The sequence below is a fragment of the Leptopilina heterotoma genome, unplaced genomic scaffold (genome assembly GCF_015476425.1).
Source record: "Leptopilina heterotoma isolate Lh14 unplaced genomic scaffold, ASM1547642v1 Lhet_275, whole genome shotgun sequence".
In the NCBI taxonomy this organism is placed as follows: Eukaryota; Metazoa; Arthropoda; class Insecta; order Hymenoptera; family Figitidae; genus Leptopilina; species Leptopilina heterotoma.
Genome location: NW_025110983.1, coordinates 1,335,165 through 1,353,245, shown reverse-complemented (window position 1 = coordinate 1,353,245; position 18,081 = coordinate 1,335,165). Strand labels below are relative to the sequence as shown.

General features: G+C 22.2%; 2 protein-coding genes and 1 long non-coding RNA gene across 5 annotated transcripts; 2 read left to right on the top strand and 1 right to left on the bottom strand.

Moving 5' to 3' along the window:
* Positions 1 to 1,911: 1,911 nt before the first annotated feature.
* LOC122503995 lies at positions 1,912 to 4,527 on the bottom strand. Its single transcript, XR_006301792.1, has 3 exons — positions 4,295 to 4,527; positions 2,752 to 2,997; positions 1,912 to 2,076 (listed from the first exon to the last, which is right to left on the bottom strand). It is a non-coding gene; the product is annotated as an uncharacterized LOC122503995 (long non-coding RNA).
* Positions 4,528 to 7,648: 3,121 nt separating this feature from the next.
* LOC122504021 (frizzled-8-like) lies at positions 7,649 to 10,306 on the top strand. 3 transcript variants are annotated; one of them, XM_043614843.1, is made up of 3 exons: positions 7,649 to 7,780; positions 9,758 to 10,034; positions 10,119 to 10,306. In XM_043614843.1, exons 1-3 carry the CDS (start codon positions 7,709 to 7,711, stop codon positions 10,175 to 10,177), a joined length of 408 nt encoding a protein of 135 aa, XP_043470778.1. In that variant the 5' UTR covers positions 7,649 to 7,708; the 3' UTR covers positions 10,178 to 10,306. The 3 variants fall into 3 exon arrangements, with proteins under 3 accessions (XP_043470778.1, XP_043470777.1, XP_043470776.1); XM_043614842.1 differs by having other exon boundaries at positions 9,758 to 10,076; XM_043614841.1 differs by having other exon boundaries at positions 9,758 to 10,306.
* Positions 10,307 to 11,485: 1,179 nt separating this feature from the next.
* Positions 11,486 to 18,078, top strand: LOC122503945 (fatty-acid amide hydrolase 2-like). The gene is made up of 9 exons (XM_043614725.1): positions 11,486 to 11,859; positions 13,160 to 13,374; positions 14,075 to 14,304; positions 14,716 to 15,045; positions 15,518 to 15,813; positions 16,219 to 16,314; positions 16,758 to 16,916; positions 17,340 to 17,522; positions 17,954 to 18,078. Exons 1-9 carry the CDS (start codon positions 11,836 to 11,838, stop codon positions 18,041 to 18,043), a joined length of 1,623 nt encoding a protein of 540 aa, XP_043470660.1. The 5' UTR covers positions 11,486 to 11,835; the 3' UTR covers positions 18,044 to 18,078.
* The last annotated feature ends 3 nt before the right edge of the window (positions 18,079 to 18,081 follow it).

Sequence of the window (18,081 nt, the reverse complement as noted above, 5' to 3'; positions counted from 1 at the left end):
ATCGGTTATATGGGTTCTTTTCATGTTTAAAACACACGAGCTGGAACTATCGGCTATTTTCAACGAATTACGCGGCCTACGCTTGAGATTCGTCAAAATTTATTTATTTTTTTTACCCTCACTTCTTCCGGTGCGAGCGAGACAGATAGAGAACGTAAAAGATTGAAAATTATCTAAAAAAGAAAATCAATTTTTTTTTACTTTTAATCTTCTTTTCTCTTTTTGTTGTAATTGTAATTTTGTCTTTTCTTATTTGGTAGTATTTTTTGTATTTTTGTATTTTTGTATTTTTTCTATTTTTGTATTTTTTTTTGTTTTTCTGTATTTTTTGTATTTTCGTTTTTTTGCATTTTTATTTTTTTTTATTTTTGTACTTTTTGTTTTTGTATTTTGTATTTCTTATTTTTTGTATTTCTTTATGTATATTTTTGTTTTTTTTTCTTTTTTTCTCTTATTATTATTTTTACTAAAATTACTTTTTGTTTTTTTTCTTTTTAAACATTTTTTTATATTGAATGTAAAGTAATTTTATGTCCCTTGTTGGTAATTTTACTACTTTGTAATTTTGTTATTTGCTTGTAATGTAATTTTACTTTTTATTTAATTTTTCTGAATTGTTTTTAATAAAATTACTTTTTTTTTTTTTTTTTTTTTTTTAATTGATTGTAATGAAATTTTATTTTCTTTTTGTAATTTTTTATATTGCCACGTAATTTTTTGTATTTCTTACAATGCAATTTTTTTAGTTGAATTATTTTTTGTATCGTTTTTTAATAAAATTATTTTCGGTAATTTTGCTTATTAAAAGGTTTCTTATTCCGTTTGTAAAGTAATTTCATTTTTTTGTAATTTTATTGTTTAGTATGTTTTGTTTTGTTTACAAAGTAATTTTATTTTTTTTCAATGTTTTTTCTATCTTTATTCCTTATGTTTTGTGTAATTTTGTTTTTTATTTTCATTTATAATATAATTTTTTTATTTTTTTTTGTCATTTTGTTTTTTATTTACATTTATTTCATTTATTTTTGTTTTTTATTTTTTTTAATTTTGTTTTTTAGTTTGTGTTTTTAAATTTCAATTTTTATTTTAATTTATAATTTTTTCAATTAAATTTTTTTTATTTTTCTCTTAATTTTTTTAACTAAATGTTAAAAAATAATTTCCCTAATTTATATAAAACGAAGTAAAAAAATTTAAATCCCTTCAGATTGTCACCTTCTAAAAAAAATTTTTTTTTGTTTATTGAAATCAATTCTCAGAACTGAATATATATATAGTACCTAATATAAATAATACCATTAAACCTTAAAAAAATATTTTTCTCCATAACTCTTCGCGGGTGGATTTTAAAATAGCTATTTAATGATACTGGTAACCGTCACTTCGATGGAATCACTTGACCCACAAAAAAAAGAGGGGGAAAAAATAAATAAAAAGAAAATTCACTTCAAAAAACAGTTTCGAAAATATTTTTCTTTAAAAATGCAATATGATAAATACTTTTTATTATTTCAAAATTAGAGATTAAAAACGGTCATTTTTAACCCTAGGGGACATAATATATAAATTAAATTTTTTTAAATGAAAAAAATACACCATAGCGTCAAAATTAGGGGCTGAAATGCTTCCTTTTGACCCTAGAGAGCGTTAAATTAAAAAATTCCCCCAAAAAACCCAGAAGAGAGAATATTTTGAAAATGACCTAAAAAAAAAAATTTCTATATTTATTGTAAACGTCACTTAAATATATATATTTTATTATATCAATATTACAACATATATATAAATTCTATTTATATAATTTTCTTTTCTATTATTTATACTATAGTAATTGGTCATTATCATATTTATATATTTTTATATTATATATAAAGGCTAATATTTGGTTTTTTTTTTAATGAATTATCACCCTTATAAAAAACATGAAATATATATTTTAACGATGATGACGATAACATACAATGTATATATATATTTATTCTCTTCACCTCTTGGAGGTCTTGCCCTGTGATGCTCATCTTTTTCTTTTGGCAAAAAGACAAGCTTTCCATTCACTTGAACATCATTTACTTAACCCTGAAAATTTAAATAGCAACTGTATAATTTTTCTTTTTTTTTCTTATTAAAAAAATAAAATTACGAATATTTTTTGCAATTTTTTTCTTAATTTTGTAAAAATTAATTTTTTAATAAATTTTTGTTTTTATACGGTAGTACAATTTTTTTTTATGTTTAATTATTAAAAATCGATTTTTCAAACCGAGGGTGTAAAGTGACTTTTTTTTACCCTGCGGTGTGAATTTACTGTTTTTAACTCTAATGTTTAAATAATTCGTTAAATAGTAAAAAAAATTTAATCTACGGTTAAAAACAGTAAATTCACGCCCTAGGGTAAAAAAAAGTTCTTTTTCTCCCTCGGGTTAAAAAATGTTATTTTCTTTAACATTTTTTGAAACTATTTTCTATTTTATTTTAATATTTAGCAAATGTTAACTACCGTAAATTTACATTCTCTATTTCATAATAGTTTTTGAAAATCTTTTGCAAAAAATGTAATTAATTAATTCCCTTTAATTTTAATTCTCCTTTTTATCACTAGAATTAATTTTTCTCTCAATTTTATAATTTTTTTTTATAAAATCTTTTGTTAAACATTTTGTTTAAGTAGATACGATAAGGTAAATTTGAATAGTAAATAATTATTTTTATTTTCAAATTAAAAAAAAGGAAAATGTTTAAAAAAACACTCACCATAACGAAAAATGTCCTGGAACTAAAATAATCCGGAGTATAGTAAATAGAGCGATATTAGCAGTAGAATAAGAATCAAATAAGTCATGAGAATATTTTGTGTCTCATGCGCTGGCGATGGCATTTTTATGGAACTTTTTCTTTTTGGTGTCACCGTTGCCCCCACCATTTTTTTAATAATTATGCAAATAAATCGCCTGAACAACGATATACTTTCTTAATTTTTTTATTAGCAGCGGGAAAATTCTAAAAGAAAAACAAAAATATTTTTTATTTAATTAACAAATTTTTTGTTTAAACCAAAACAAATTTTATTTAAACAAAAAAAAATTGTATTTAATCCAAAAAAATTTCATTTAATCCAAAAAATTTTTATTTTATCCAAAACAATATTATTTAATGAAAATAATTTGTATTACATCAAAGAAAAATATAATTTCATCAAAAAACGAAAATATTTTATCAAAAAATAGAAAATTTTATCAAAATAGAAAATTTTATAAAAAAACAGAAAATTGGATTAAAAAAAAATTATTTTTATAAGTTTATTCTAAAAAAATTTTAATTTTGTAAAAATGTATTTAGGAGAATAATTAATTATTGAGAAAAATAATTATGTAAAATAAATTAATTATGCAAAAAATTAATTACGCAATAAAATAATTAGTCAAAAAAAGTAGTTATTGAAAAAACTAATTATCCAAAAAAATTTCTTATTCCAAAAATTATTTATTCAATAGTTTATTTATCAGATACTTATTATTCAAAGAATTATTTTAAAAAATTAATTAGGTCAATACAAAATTTTCCAAAAAGTTATTTATTGAAAAATTTATTTTTACAAAAAAGTTGTTTATTCGAAACTTTATTTATTCCAAAAAATTATTCATTCGAAAATTTATTTATTCCAAAAAGTTATTTATTCCAAAATTTATTTATTCAAAGAATTAATAATGTAAAACAATTAATTAGGTAAAAAAATTAATGAATCAAAATATAATTATTCAAAAAATATTTTTTTGAAAATAAAAAATTGTCCAAAAAAAATTGATGGTAAAATTTTTTATTCAAATAATTATTTATTCAAAGAATTAGTTATGTAAAAAAATTTATTATGTAATAAAGTAATTAATCAAAAAGTATGCAAATAAAAATAATAATTATCCGAAAATATTGATCCAAAAAATCATAAAGAGATAAAAAAGTAAAAAAGTTAAATTTTTAAAAAAGTTAAATTTTTAAAAAATTTAAATTATTAATTTAAAAAAAAAATGAAAATTTTGATTAAAAAATTCAAAATATTGTTAAAAATATTGTACAAAAATAATGTTAACAAAAAAATTCTCAAAAAAATATTTTCTGTCCGAAAAAGTAACATTTATTCCCGAATTATTTTTTAATTATAACCCAAAAGCAAAGTGGATTTTTTAAATTCAATCGAAATTTTTTAATTTTTGAATAAATTAATAATAATTTTTTTTGTTAATTTTTAATTTTTTCCATATTCATAAATAGTTTTATCTTTTTTTTCTGTATAACTTACTTTGAAAAAACTGTTTATTAATTTTTGACACTGTTTTTTTTTTTTTTTTTTTTTATAAGAAGAAGAATTAAAATTCACAGGAGCAATAAATCTTGCTTTCTATTGACAAAAAAAAGGAAGAAAACAAAACTTGTAGGAGGACAAAAACAAAAAAAAAACTTGTGTGATAAATAATTTTTTTTTTTTTTTTGCTGCTTCTTTACAATGTTAAGGCTTTACATTGACTGAACTTGATGGCAGGATATTCTGGATCCCAGATTTTCTCCAAGAATCCAACCACCACTCCTCACGCGCGAAACTTTGCTTTTCAAGAAGTTATATTAAGGCATCCATCGAAGATTACATGCGAGACAGATGATCATCAGAGTAAATGCTTTTTGGTTCAAGGGTATTTTATAAATTATAATTCCCCTTTTCATAAAAAAAAAAATACCTCACTGTCACACATTCAAAAATTTATTACTATTTTTAAAACTTATAAAAACAAAAAAAAAATAAAAATAATAAAAAGAAAAAAAAATTGATTGTAAATTATTATTTTTACCAAAGAAATTTCTTTTTATTTTTTGACTAGAGAAAGAAACTGAAAACTGAAAAAAAATTGGAAAAAGTTTCCCATATAGAAAATTTTCAGAAAAAAATTGTGAGATTAACCTCCACCTCACGTTTTGTTTTTACCATTAAAATTTTTCCTTATGGAAATTTTCTATTTTTCTTTGCTATTCAGAATCGTTTCGATGGCAAGCGCCGAATAGTGAAAAATACTTTTCATATTTTACTGACGATTAAGAAATTTTCAGAAAAATAAAAAATTTTTAGGTTAGTTTTCTAAGCAACTGGAAATTTTGAGGTTAGACTCCACCTCGTGATTTTTTTTCTTCTATTAATTTCAATTCTTATGGAAATTTTCTTTTTTTTTCTTTACTTTTCAGAATCGTTTCGATGGCAAGCCATCGATTTCTCCTTTTATTGACCATTCTATTCAAATTCAATTTTATTTGATTATTCTTGAATCTATTTACTCTTTAAATTTTAATTGGATTTGCTTATTTCTATTCAATTCTATTCGTTTCTACTTAATTCTATTCAATTCTATTCATTTCTACTCAATTCTATTCAATTTAATTCAATTCTATTATTTTCAATTGTATTTAGTTTTATTCGCTTCTATTCAATTTTATTAAATTCTATTCGATTCTACTTAATTATATTCAACTATTCGATTTTATTCAATTTAATTCAATTCTATTCAATTTGATTAAATTATATTCCATTCTATTCGATTTTATTCAATTAAATTCAATTCTATTCAATCTGATTTAATTCTATTCAATTCTATTCAATTGTATATCATTTCATTCGGTTTTATTTAATTCTACTCAATTTCATTCAATTCTATTCAATTCTATTCGACTTTATTCAATTCTTTTTAATTTGATTTAATTATATTCCATTCTATTCGATTTTATTCAATTCGATTCTATTCAATTCTATTCAATTGCATTATATTTTATTCGATTTTATTTAATTCTACTCAATTTTATTCAATTTTATTCGATTTTTTTCAATTCTATTTCATTCTACTCAATTGAATTGAATTCAATTCAATTATAATCGATTCTATTAAATTCTATTCAATTATATTAAATTTAATTTAATTCGATTTTATTTAATTACGTTCAACTCTATTCGCTTCTACTCAGATTATATATATAGATTTTATTCGCTTCTATTCGATTTTGTTAAATTCTATTAGATTCTACTCAATTATCTTCAACTCTATTCGATTATATTAAATTTAATTGAATTTTATTCAATTTGATTTAATTTTATTTAATTCTTTTCGATTTTATTTGGTTCTATTCAATTTAATACCATTTTACTCGATTTTATTCAATTCTACTCAATTTTATTCAATTCTAATCAGTTCTGTTCAATTTTATTCAATTCTGTTTGAATCTATTTAATTCAATTGAATTTAATTTAATTCAAATATATTTGATTCTATTAAACTCTGTTTAATTATGTTAAATTCAATCCAATTCGATTTTATTCAATTACGTTCAATTCTATTCGTTTCTACTCAATTCTTTTCGATTCTATTCCATTATATTTAATTATATTCAATTCGATTTTACTTAATTCTATTCTATTATTTTAATTTGTGTACAGTTCTATTTAATACTATAAGATTTTATAGATTTTATTCGCCTCAATTAGATTTTTTTTAATTCTATTCAATTCTATTCGATTTTATTCAATTTTATTATTTTTAATTGTATACAGTTCTTTTCGATTGTATACGATTTTAAAAATTTATTCTATTTGATTTTATTCGCTTCTATTCAATTTTATTCAATTCAATACCATTATTTTCAATTGTATACAGTTCTATTCGATTTTATACGATTTTATGGATTTTATTTGCTTCTATTCGATTGTATTAAATTCTATTATATTCTACTCAATTATATTTAATTCTATTCGATTTTTATTCAATTCTATTCAATTCGATTTAATTCTATATAATTCTATTCGAATTTATTCGCTTCTATTCAATTTTATTCAATTATACATATTTTATTATTTTCAATTGTATTCAGTTCTATTCGATTCTATACGATTTGATTTAATTCTATCAAATTCTTTTGTTTTATTTAAATTCTTTTCGATGTTATGCGATTTTATCCACTTCTATTCAATTCTAATTGCTTCTATTCGATTCTATTTAATTTAATTTGATTTTAATTAAATCCGAATACGATTAAGTATTAATATTTCGTAAAATATAATAATATAAAAAATGGAAAAATCCCTAATAATTAGCATTTATTGTAATTTTTATCATGCATGATTATATATATTATATATATATATTACATGTATACTATTTTACTGATTATAAATATTAATTAAGTTTTCTCACAAATAATAAATAGTATTCGAGAAAAATGAATGTAAAATCGGTCACTTCTTTATTTGCATCTCTGTGTAAAAAGAAAAAAAAAATTTCTCCCTCTTGTTTTAATTCAATTATTCTGTTTTTTTTTTTTTTTTTTTTTTTTTTTTTTTTTTTTTTGCAATAATAGTAATACATTCTTCAGGTCAACCAACTTTATTTGTTTTTCTCTTTTTTGCGTAATATGTAAAAATGAAAAATTTTTTTTCTTCTCCTTTTCAAAAAAAGATTTTGAAACAAATTTCTCAAATATTACATTCTATCTATGCACATTCATGGATATACGTTCTCTTTACATAAAATTTTCATATGAATGTTTGTTTGTACATTTCTTTCTTCCAAGTCAGTATATATATAAACAACTGCAAATTTTCTAAAATTTCATTTCTTACAAATCGAATGAAATATGTCAGTATAGTGTGTTTTTTCTATTCTGCTTTTTTCACTATTTATTAATGTCCAATTTACAAACGATGCAATTTATATCATTGTTTTGGATCTTTCTGTTTGGACTGTGCATTACACGGGTAAGGATATTATGTTTATTTTATTAATATTTTAATATTTATTCTAAATATTTTTATTTTTTTACATTTAAAAATACTTAAATTAGCTGCGAAGTTGAAATTTTGTGGTTAACCACCACCTCGCGACTTTTTTCTTCTATTTTTTCTATTGGATTTGAAATTTTTCAATTTTTTTTTCGCACTTCGGAATCGTTGTAATGGCAAAAGTTTAATGGTACTTTCTGCAATTTTTACTTTAGAAATTTTAATTTAAATTTACATTTAAAAATTCACAACATTTTGAAATTTTGAGGTTATCTACCACCTGGTGACATTTGTCTTCAATTATTATTTTTCCAATCGACAATTTTTTGTATTTCTTCGCTCTTGCGAAAATTTACACTTGCCAGCGACTAATGGAACTTTTACAATGTTACAAATTCTCAAAAATCTGTTTTTCAGAATAATAATTCGTAATTTTGAAGTTAGTATAGCCTCCACCTCCTATCTTTTGTCCTCTTTTACTATTAATGCGCCGTTGAAATTAAAAAAAAAAAATATTATTTTCTCTCCTCCGAAAATTTACACTGGCAAGAGTTTAATGGCACTTCTGCAATTTCACTAATAACTTTTTTTCCCGACTAATGGTGTTGTTTTTGAAGTTAACCTCCACCTCACATCTTTCTTCGATTATTTTTATTCTAATAAAATTAAAAAAAAATTTTTTCACTTTTTCAAAGAGTTTCGAAAGAAATCGAATAGAATGGAATATAATTAAATCAAATTAAAAAGAATTGAATTAAATTGAATAAAATCGAATAGAATTGAATAGAATTAAAAAAAATCTAATTGAGGCGAATAAAATCGAATATAGAAGGGAATAAAATCTATAAAATCTCATTCAATCGAATAAAACTGAATACAATTTAAAATAATAGAATGGAATTAAATCAAATTAAATAGAATTGAATTAAATTGAATAAAATTGAATAGAATTGAACATAATTAAATCAAATTGAATAGAATTGTATTAAATTGAATAAAATCGAATAGAATTGAATAAAATTGAGTATAATCGAATAGAATTTAACAGAAGCAAATAAAATCCATAAAATCGTACAGAATCGAATAAAACTGAATACAATTGAAAATAATAGAATAGAATTAAATAAAATCGAATTGAATTAAATCTAATATAATTGAATAGAATTTAATAGAATTGAATATAATTGAATTCAATTGAATAAAATAGAATAGAATTGAATAAAATCGAGAAGAATTGAATAGAATTGAATTGACTTGAATTAAATTGAATAACATTGAGTAGAATTGAATGAAATCGAATAAAATGGTATAAAATTGAATAGAATTGAATAGAATTAAATTGAATAACATTGAGTAGAATTGAATAAAATCGAATAAAATGGTATAGAATTGAATAGAATTGAATTGACTTGAATTAAATTGAATAACATTGAGTAGAATTGAACAAAATCGAATAAAATGGTATAAAATTGAATAGAATTGAATAGAATTGAATTGACTTGAATTAAATTGAATAACATTGAGTAGAATTGAATAAAATCGAATAAAATGGTATAAAATTGAATAGAATTGAATAGAATTAAATTGAATAACATTGAGTAGAATTGAATAAAATCGAATAAAATGGTATAGAATTGAATAGAATTGAATTGACTTGAATTAAATTGAATAACATTGAGTAGAATTGAACAAAATCGAATAAAATGGTATAAAATTGAATAGAATTGAATAGAATTGAATTGACTTGAATTAAATTGAATAACATTGAGTAGAATTGAATAAAATCGAATAAAATTGTATAAAATTGAATAGAATTGAATAGAATTAACTTGAATAACATTGAGTAGAATTGAATAAAATCGAATAAAATGGTATAGAATTGAATAGAATTGAATAGAATTAAATCAAATTAAATAGAATTGAAAATTGAAATTTTTTTCTTTATTCTTTCAGGATACTCTATCTCAAGATGTGGACGAGTTTGAGGGAAGATTATTCGATTTTCATAATATGAAGAGAGAATTATGCCAATATTGTACAGCAAAATTTGGTTTTTCTTGGAAAAAAATGTTATGCAATTCAATTTGCATGAATATGATGACCAATAATAATTCAGCTTTTGGACCTGGAGGCGCTCAACCTCCAGGTGGAGGTGCTCAACCTCCAGTTGGTGGTGCTCAACCTCCAGTTGGTGGTGCTCAACCTCCAGGTGGAGGGGCTCAACCTCCAGGTGGAGGTGCTCAACCTCCAGGTGGAGGGGCTCAACCTCCAGGTGGAGGTGCTCAACCTCCAGGTGGAGGGGCTCAACCTCCAGGTGGAGGGGCTCAACCTCCAGGTGGAGGTGCTCAACCTCCAGGTGGAGGTGGTGGTTAATTTAATTCGATTTTATTTCAATAATTTTTCCTAATATCAAATTGTTACAATTCTTCTCATCAGACATAGTAAAATTTACCATACTGTTCAATTAAATCTAATAATTACCAATTACATCAACTGTTTGTATCAACTATATAGTTAAAAATAATAAAAACATTTTTATTTTCTTCTATTTAGTCTACTATAATCATTTCTACACAATTTTTTTTTTTTTTATTTATTTCCATTGGATTCATAAAAAAAAAAATTTTTTCAAGAATTTTGAATAAAAATTTTGAAATTTTTCGAATTTTTAGAAATTTTTATTTAAAAATATTGAAAATAAATGAATTTTAAAAATAATAAAATAGAATAATTCTAAGAATTATTTTTTTCAAAAATATTTTTAAAGAATTTTAATTAATTACCATTTTCAAATTTACACTTGAAGATTTACTCAATAAAATTTTTGAGAAATCAATTATTTTCAAAATTTTCAATTAAAATTCTTTAAAAGTTGATTTTCAAATAATTTGTTATAAAACACTTTGAAAAAAATCAATTATTTTCAATTAAATTTTACGCAAAATTTCAATATTATTGAAACTCTTTTTTTTTTATTGTAAATTTTGAAAAATTTATTTAGTATTTTTAAAAACAGTTGAATTGTTGCGAAGAAATTATTAAAATTTTAGGAAATAATTGAATTTTATGAAAATAATTGATTTCCTCCGTGAAATTCAATATTAAAGATGTTTTTGAAAATAATTGAATGTCTGCAAAGAATTTTACTATTTATAAAAATAATTGAATTTTTGCGTAGAATTTTAACTATTTATATAAATAAATGAATTGTTTCGAAGGATTTATTAAGATTTTAGAAAATAATTGAATTTAATCGAAATATATTATACATTTTTTTTTAATAATAATTGAATTCAATTTCAATTATTTTCAAAATTTGCAATCAAAATTCATCAAAAGTTGATTTTCAAAAATTAATATAAAATTATTTATTTATTTTATATTATAATTACTAGTTATTAATTATGAAATAATTATTAGTAATAATAAATATAATAGTAAATAAATATACATATAAAGAAATAATTTTGCAATAAAATTTTTTCTATGGTAAAAATAAAAGTGAGTATTTTTTATTTTTTAAATTAAAATGAAAAAAAATGATTTTTTCTCTATCAGTGTAAAAATACTCTCTTTTTCCGTTGTAATTGAATTTTAATTGGTCATACTTTGTAAGACATTATATATACACTGTAGATTATTACGATTGCTTAAGACATTGCTTATATTCTTCACATATTCACGGTACGCATAATATGGACTTTGCTCGCAGACATGATGCGACTAATACACGAGAGTCATCTGCGTGCAAAGTTTTAACATTGAACAATTTATATACATATAGTTATGTGTAAACATATTTCATATAAGTAAAGCATGAATTTTCAAAAAGTGTCTACTACCTATAGGGAAAAGTGAATATTTTTACTGTTAAAACAAAAAAAATAATTTTTTTAATTAATTCCTGGAATGTGTTTTGTTTTTTGTTCAAAAATTATTGTGTTTTTAATAATAAAATAAGCCGGTTTTGTTTTTAATTGTATAGACACGTACAATATTATAAAATACAGATATAAAAATTTTTCAATATAATGTGTTGCAAAATTGTAAATACGGTAAGTTGTTAACTTTATTACATTTATATTTGCCTTAATTTTATATTCATTTTATTATATAATTTAAAATTTTAAAAGTTTTTTTTTCAAATTTTCTTTGCAAACTTTGCTCATATACGTTTATATTTTTATTCTCGATATTTATAAAATTATACTCGATAAAAGGTATATGTATAAATAGATCTAGAAATTTCCTTAGTTTGACATTTGCAAATTATGATAATTATAAAAAAATCTAACAAGGCTATTAATTAAAATAATAATAAAAATCTGAGTGACTGAATATAATAAACATAACAAATAATAATATTAATAATAATAATAATAAAAATATTTTTTGTTTTTTTATTTATAATAACATATTATAACTATAAAAATAAAAATAATTTTTTTTATTTATTTATTCTTTAAGTGTAAAATATTTTTCGCTTTTGATTTATAATAAAATATCATAACTATAAAAATCAAAATAATTGTTTTTTTATTTTTTTATTGTTTAACTATAAAATATTTTTTGTTTTTTACTTATAATAAAATATAATAAACATAAAAATAATAATTTTTTAAAATTTATTTATTTTTTATATATTGTTTATTATAATTTAGGGAGCATTCACAAATGATGTCACGTACATGTTTGAAATTTTCATTCCCCCTTCATCTTGTTACACAATTTTATTTTAATTATTATTTATTACTTATCTAATTATTTATAATTAATAATTTTTATTTTCTGGATTTTTTTTTAAATATGAAAAAAATACATTTGCGTGTCACGTTCAGTATATAGAGACCCCCCTTGCCCCCCAGAAACGTGACATCATTTCTGAACGTTATTTTTATAACAATAATAATAATTATATAATAACAACAATATTAATAATAGCATATAAAAATAATATAAACATTATAGAAATAATTGACCCGAAACGTCTATATTTTGCTTCTTTTTAAAAATTTAAAAATATAAAAATTGTATTTAAAACCAGAAAAACGTCGACATTTTGTTTCTTTTTTAAAAATTTAAACATAAAAATTATCTTTAAAACCAGAAAGACGTTGACATTTTGTTTCTTTTTTAAAAATTTAAACATGAAAATTATATTTAAAACCAGTAAAACGTCGACATTTTTTTTTTTTAATTTAAAAATTATAAATTATAAAAAAATGTCCTAAGAGCCATAGTACATAAATTACTCATATATATTAATTAATATAATAATTATTTTAAAATTATTATAAAGATAAAAATTGTTAAAAAGAAATTTTTTCTTTAATTTTATAAAATAAAAATTTTCAGAGTAACATGGACGGAAACGAAGGCGGATGTCAAGTAATAAAAAAATATTTAATAAAATTTTTACGATGCATTGTTGTACAAATTCATTGTTTATTCGATTGTACTGTTGATTTTTGCTTTGAATTATATTACAATAAAAATAAACAAAATAGAGTGCCACCTATAAAAGATGAATTATTACTCGAAAGTGGAATTTCACTTGCACAAAAAATAAGGTAATTTTTTTTTTTATTTGAAAACAAATGAACGACGTAACTCCTTAATTATGAAAAAAATTTTAAATATTATAAGAATATTAAAATATTTAAAAAAAAAAGTTTTTCTTTTTAATCATATTTTTTATATATTATATAATGAAATAAAAAAAATGAAATTTATATAAGGTCACAATTTCATACCCCCCCCCCCCTTCTCCCTATCCCTTGAAATGTGACATATTTATTTGATCGACCCTTTATAATTATAGAAAAATTAAAAATATTATATAAGATATTTAAAATATTTTTTTAAAAAAAGTTAGGAGCCGTCCAAAAACTATACGTTACCAATTTTTCATAATTTTTAGACCCCCCTCCCCCTCCTCGTTACAATTGCGTTAAATGCAATTTTGTAGATTTTTGGACCCCCCCCCCCCTCCCGTCTAAATTGGTAACGTAGTTTATGGATGGCCCCATTATTTTAATTCTTAAAATATTTTTAATTTTTCTATAATTAAGGGGTCGTTTATATTTAAATACGTTACACATGAATGGGTAGGGGGAGGGAGGGGGGTTATGGAATTTATGACCTTATAAAAATTTTTTTTTTTATTTCATTTGTAATATAACAAAGAATGAGAAAATTTGTAAAATATGCAATAATTAATTTATAGTTTGATTGAATAATTTTGATTTTTAAAAATTCCCAAAAATATAGAAATGGAGAAGTAACATCGGAAAAAGTAGTGAGGGCATTTATTGAAAGATGCAGAGAGGTAAATCCAATAATTAATGCAGTTGTTAATCAACGTTATAGTGATGCAATTGTTGAGGCAAAAAAAGTGGATGAATTTTTAAAAGATGAAAATATTAATCGAGAAATTCTAAAGGAGAAAAAACCATTTTTTGGGGTACCCTTTACAACGAAGGAGGGCAACACAGTTGCTGGTAAGGTTATTTATAAATAAATAATTGTAACAAATAAAGTAATTTTTTTTTTTTTTTTTTTTTTTTTTTTTTAATAAAAATATATTTATAAAAATTAATACATATATAAACGTTTTAGTTATGTAACGTTACTGTTATGGTTACTTTACTGTTGTTTAACAGTTATATTATAATTATTTAATATAGCACTTATGTTATAATTAGTTAATATAACAGTTATGTTACAATTATTTAATTTATAACAGTTATGTTATAATTAGTTAATTTATAACAGTTATGTTATAATTAGTTAATATAACACTTATGTTCTAATTATTTATTATAACAGTTGTATTATAATTATTTAATATAATTATTTTGTTATAATTAAGTATTTAATTTGGCATAAAATTTCTTTTCTCCAAAAATCAGGAATGAGACATTCAATGGGCATTTTGTCGAGAAAAGATCACTTTGCACTGACGGACGCAGATATTGTCGCCAATGTAAAAGAAGCCGGTGGAATATTAATTGCAACGACAAATATTCCGGAAATGTGTTCGTGGATCGAATCGAGAAATAAAGTCTATGGACAGACGAATAATCCTTATAATACAACGAGGACCGCCGGCGGAAGTGGAGGGGGTGACGGGGCACTTTTAGGTGCATGTGGTACCCCAATTGCAATTGGTACCGATCTCGCTGGTTCCATTCGAATTCCGGCATTTTCAAGTGGAGTTTTTGGTCACAAACCGAGTGGAGGTAATTGTTTACAAAATACAATTTAAAAAAATACTTCCCTTCTTCGGTTTTTTTCATAAATAAGTAGCATTGTCGCTTAGGTCAATTTTCGCTTGTCTATGCTATAGGAATTTCGACCTAAGCGAAAACTAACCTAATTTCTTTCTCTGTAGGGTATAAATAATAATTATATACTTACATTACAGATTATTATTATAAATAGTAATTAATATTCAATTTAATATATTTAATATTTAATTTATTTAATATTTAATTTATTTATTTATTTGAAAATTAACGGGACAGTTCTTTTCGTACATTAAGTACTCCTACGTCTAAGAGTTGTTAATATTTAATTATATTTAATTTATTAATAAAATAAAATTAATTTTAATTAATTTCTTTTTAATTTTTTTTTTACTTAATTTTAATCCATAAAAAAGACAAAATTACAAAATTTTGTTTTTTTTTCTTCTCTTCTTTTATAATAAAGGTACAACTTCGATAAAAGGTGTGAATACGATAAAAGAAGATTACGAAGATACATTGATTGAAGCTGGTCCAATGTGTAAGAGAGCAGAGGATCTTTTACCACTTCTCAAAGTAATTTCAGGAAAAAAATTATCTAACTTAAAAAATATCGATTTGCCCGTTGATGTGAAAAATTTAAATATTTTCTATCAATTGTCCTCTGGTGATTTGATAACAAGCAAAGTATCAAAGACAATAGATTCGTGTTTAATGAAGGCTGTTAATCATCTCAAAACAGTCACAGGTTCCGCCAATGAGGTAATAATTATTATTTTCTTTTTAGAAAATCAAATTTTTTTTTAAATATAATAAAAATAATATCAATATAGAATTTCAATCAAATTAAATTTTTTTGACTTAAATTACATTAAAATTCAGATTTAACTTAAATTAAAAATTTTATTTTAACTTATAAGTTATTATAAGTTATAATAATAATAAGTTATTATAATTTTTTTTTTTTTTTTTTTTTTTTTAAGGAAAAAAAATTTAATTTACTTCAAAAATTTTAATTTCATTTCATTTTAATTTTTAATTTAAAAAATTTTAATTTTCAATTAAAATATTAATAATAATTAAAGAAAATAGTTTTTCATCATTATTATAATTAATATAAATAAAGGAAAATGATTAGAAACAAAAATTTGTTTTCCTAATTCACAGATTAAAATGCCAGGCTCTGAAAACAGTTACGAAATTTTTAGATACTGGAAAACAAGAGATCTGAAGGAATTTGGCTACGATCTGACAAATAGACAAGTGAGATTGAAAATATTAAGAAATTATTTTATTTCTCACGAAATTATTTTTAATTTAATTCAAAATATTGTTTTAATGCAAAAAATTGTTTTAATTTAAAAAATTATTTAATTTTAATTAAAAAGATACTTTAATTTAATTTCAGAAATTATTCCAATTTTAGTTCATCGTTAAAATAAGTGAAAAGTTAGGAAGAACGAGGCTAGGAGAAGCGCCCCCCCCCCACCAAGCGGACGCTCTACTAGACGAATAGTGGGGAGCGCTTCTCCTAATCTCTTACTCTTCCTAACTAATTCACTACCTCCCCCCCCACACAAAAATACATTTTTCTCCTTTTTTAATGCTATAATTTTTGCTTTAAATTTAAAATTACGTTTAAAATTAATTTATTTACAAAAATTTATTTAAAATTAAAAATTTTAAATTATTTTTTTTTTACTTAGGGTCGCGCTAATGTTTGGACCGAACTATGGTACATTTTAACTGGTCGTGGAAGAGTGACATTGGGCAGCATTATTGTACTCCTCGACATGTACGTAATGCCTCAGGAAAATGAAGAGAACGCAAAACAATTGACGACAACTCTGCAAAATTATCTCACGGTATTTTTATTATTCTTGTATATTATTTACAATATTTTTTTTATTATAACAATATAGATACAAAAAAACCCCTAAGTTATCATTTTTGTGACCTTAGTTCAATTTTTCGAAATTTTTTCCACCATTTTTAATTTTAAAAATGTGATATCAGATTCGTAATCAGCGACCCCGAAAACCCCCGAATAGTAATTTTCGTGATCTTAGTTCAACTTTTTAAATTTTCGTCCGCCATATTGGATCCGCCATTTTGAATTTTGAAAATCTGACATCAAACTCGTAACCAGAGACCTTAAACACCTTTAAATAGTGAGCGTAACAAAAACTGGATAAATTAAGAAAATTTAGGATTTTAAAGATATTAATAGTAATTAATTTATAATATAATAATTAAGTTTACATAGAGAAAAATAATTTTTTTTACAGGAAAAACTTGGTGACAATGGTGTATTGTTGTATCCGACATTACCAACTGCAGTTATGCATCATAATGTCTCATTTCTTCGACTTTATAATTTCATCTATTTGGGAGTGTTTAATGCACTCAAACTTCCGGCATGTCACGTACCACTTGGACTCGATAAAAATGGATTACCAATTGGCATACAGGTACATCATAATTAAAGAAAAGTAAAAAATAAATCTCGTACTTTCGCGCTTTATTCATTTCTTTTTTCGTCGCTTAGTACTTAGTTCTAATCAATTTTGAGGTTAGTCTCCACTTCGCGACTTTTTTCCTCTCTCAAATTCTTTCCAAACGGAATTTTTTCATTCTTTCTTGTTTTTCGGGTTGATTTCGATGGCACAAATCAAACTGACATTTACTTTTCCAATAATATTAAACAGTAATCAAATTTTAATCAATTTAATATTCTTAACCATATAGTTTAATTTATTAAAAATAAGTATTTTTATTTTTGCTACATTTATACTACAACAGTTTATATATTTATTTACTTAAATATAAAAAAGGTCCAAATTCAACAAATATTAATTTTATACTTATAATTCTACAATTATATTTTTCCAAACATTTTTAGGTTATAGCTGGACCGAAAAACGACCACCTCTGCATGGCAGTTGCAAAGGAGTTAGAATCAACTTTTGGAGGATACGTTCCACCTTCTTAGACATTTATATATTCATCCTATTATTTTGGTTTTTATTT

Bases quoted from the DNA above. Each gene is read 5' to 3' on its own strand.
- LOC122504021 (XM_043614841.1), top strand. From the start codon at position 7,709: ATGTCCAATTTACAAACGATGCAATTTATATCATTGTTTTGGATCTTT. The intron at 7,781-9,757 runs GTAAGGATATTA...TTATTCTTTCAG, and splicing joins TTGGACTGTGCATTACACGG to GATACTCTATCTCAAGATGT.
- LOC122503945 (XM_043614725.1), top strand. From the start codon at position 11,836: ATGTGTTGCAAAATTGTAAATACG. The intron at 14,305-14,715 runs GTAAGGTTATTT...TCCAAAAATCAG, and splicing joins GGAGGGCAACACAGTTGCTG to GAATGAGACATTCAATGGGC. The intron at 16,315-16,757 runs GTGAGATTGAAA...TTTTTTACTTAG, and splicing joins ACGATCTGACAAATAGACAA to GGTCGCGCTAATGTTTGGAC.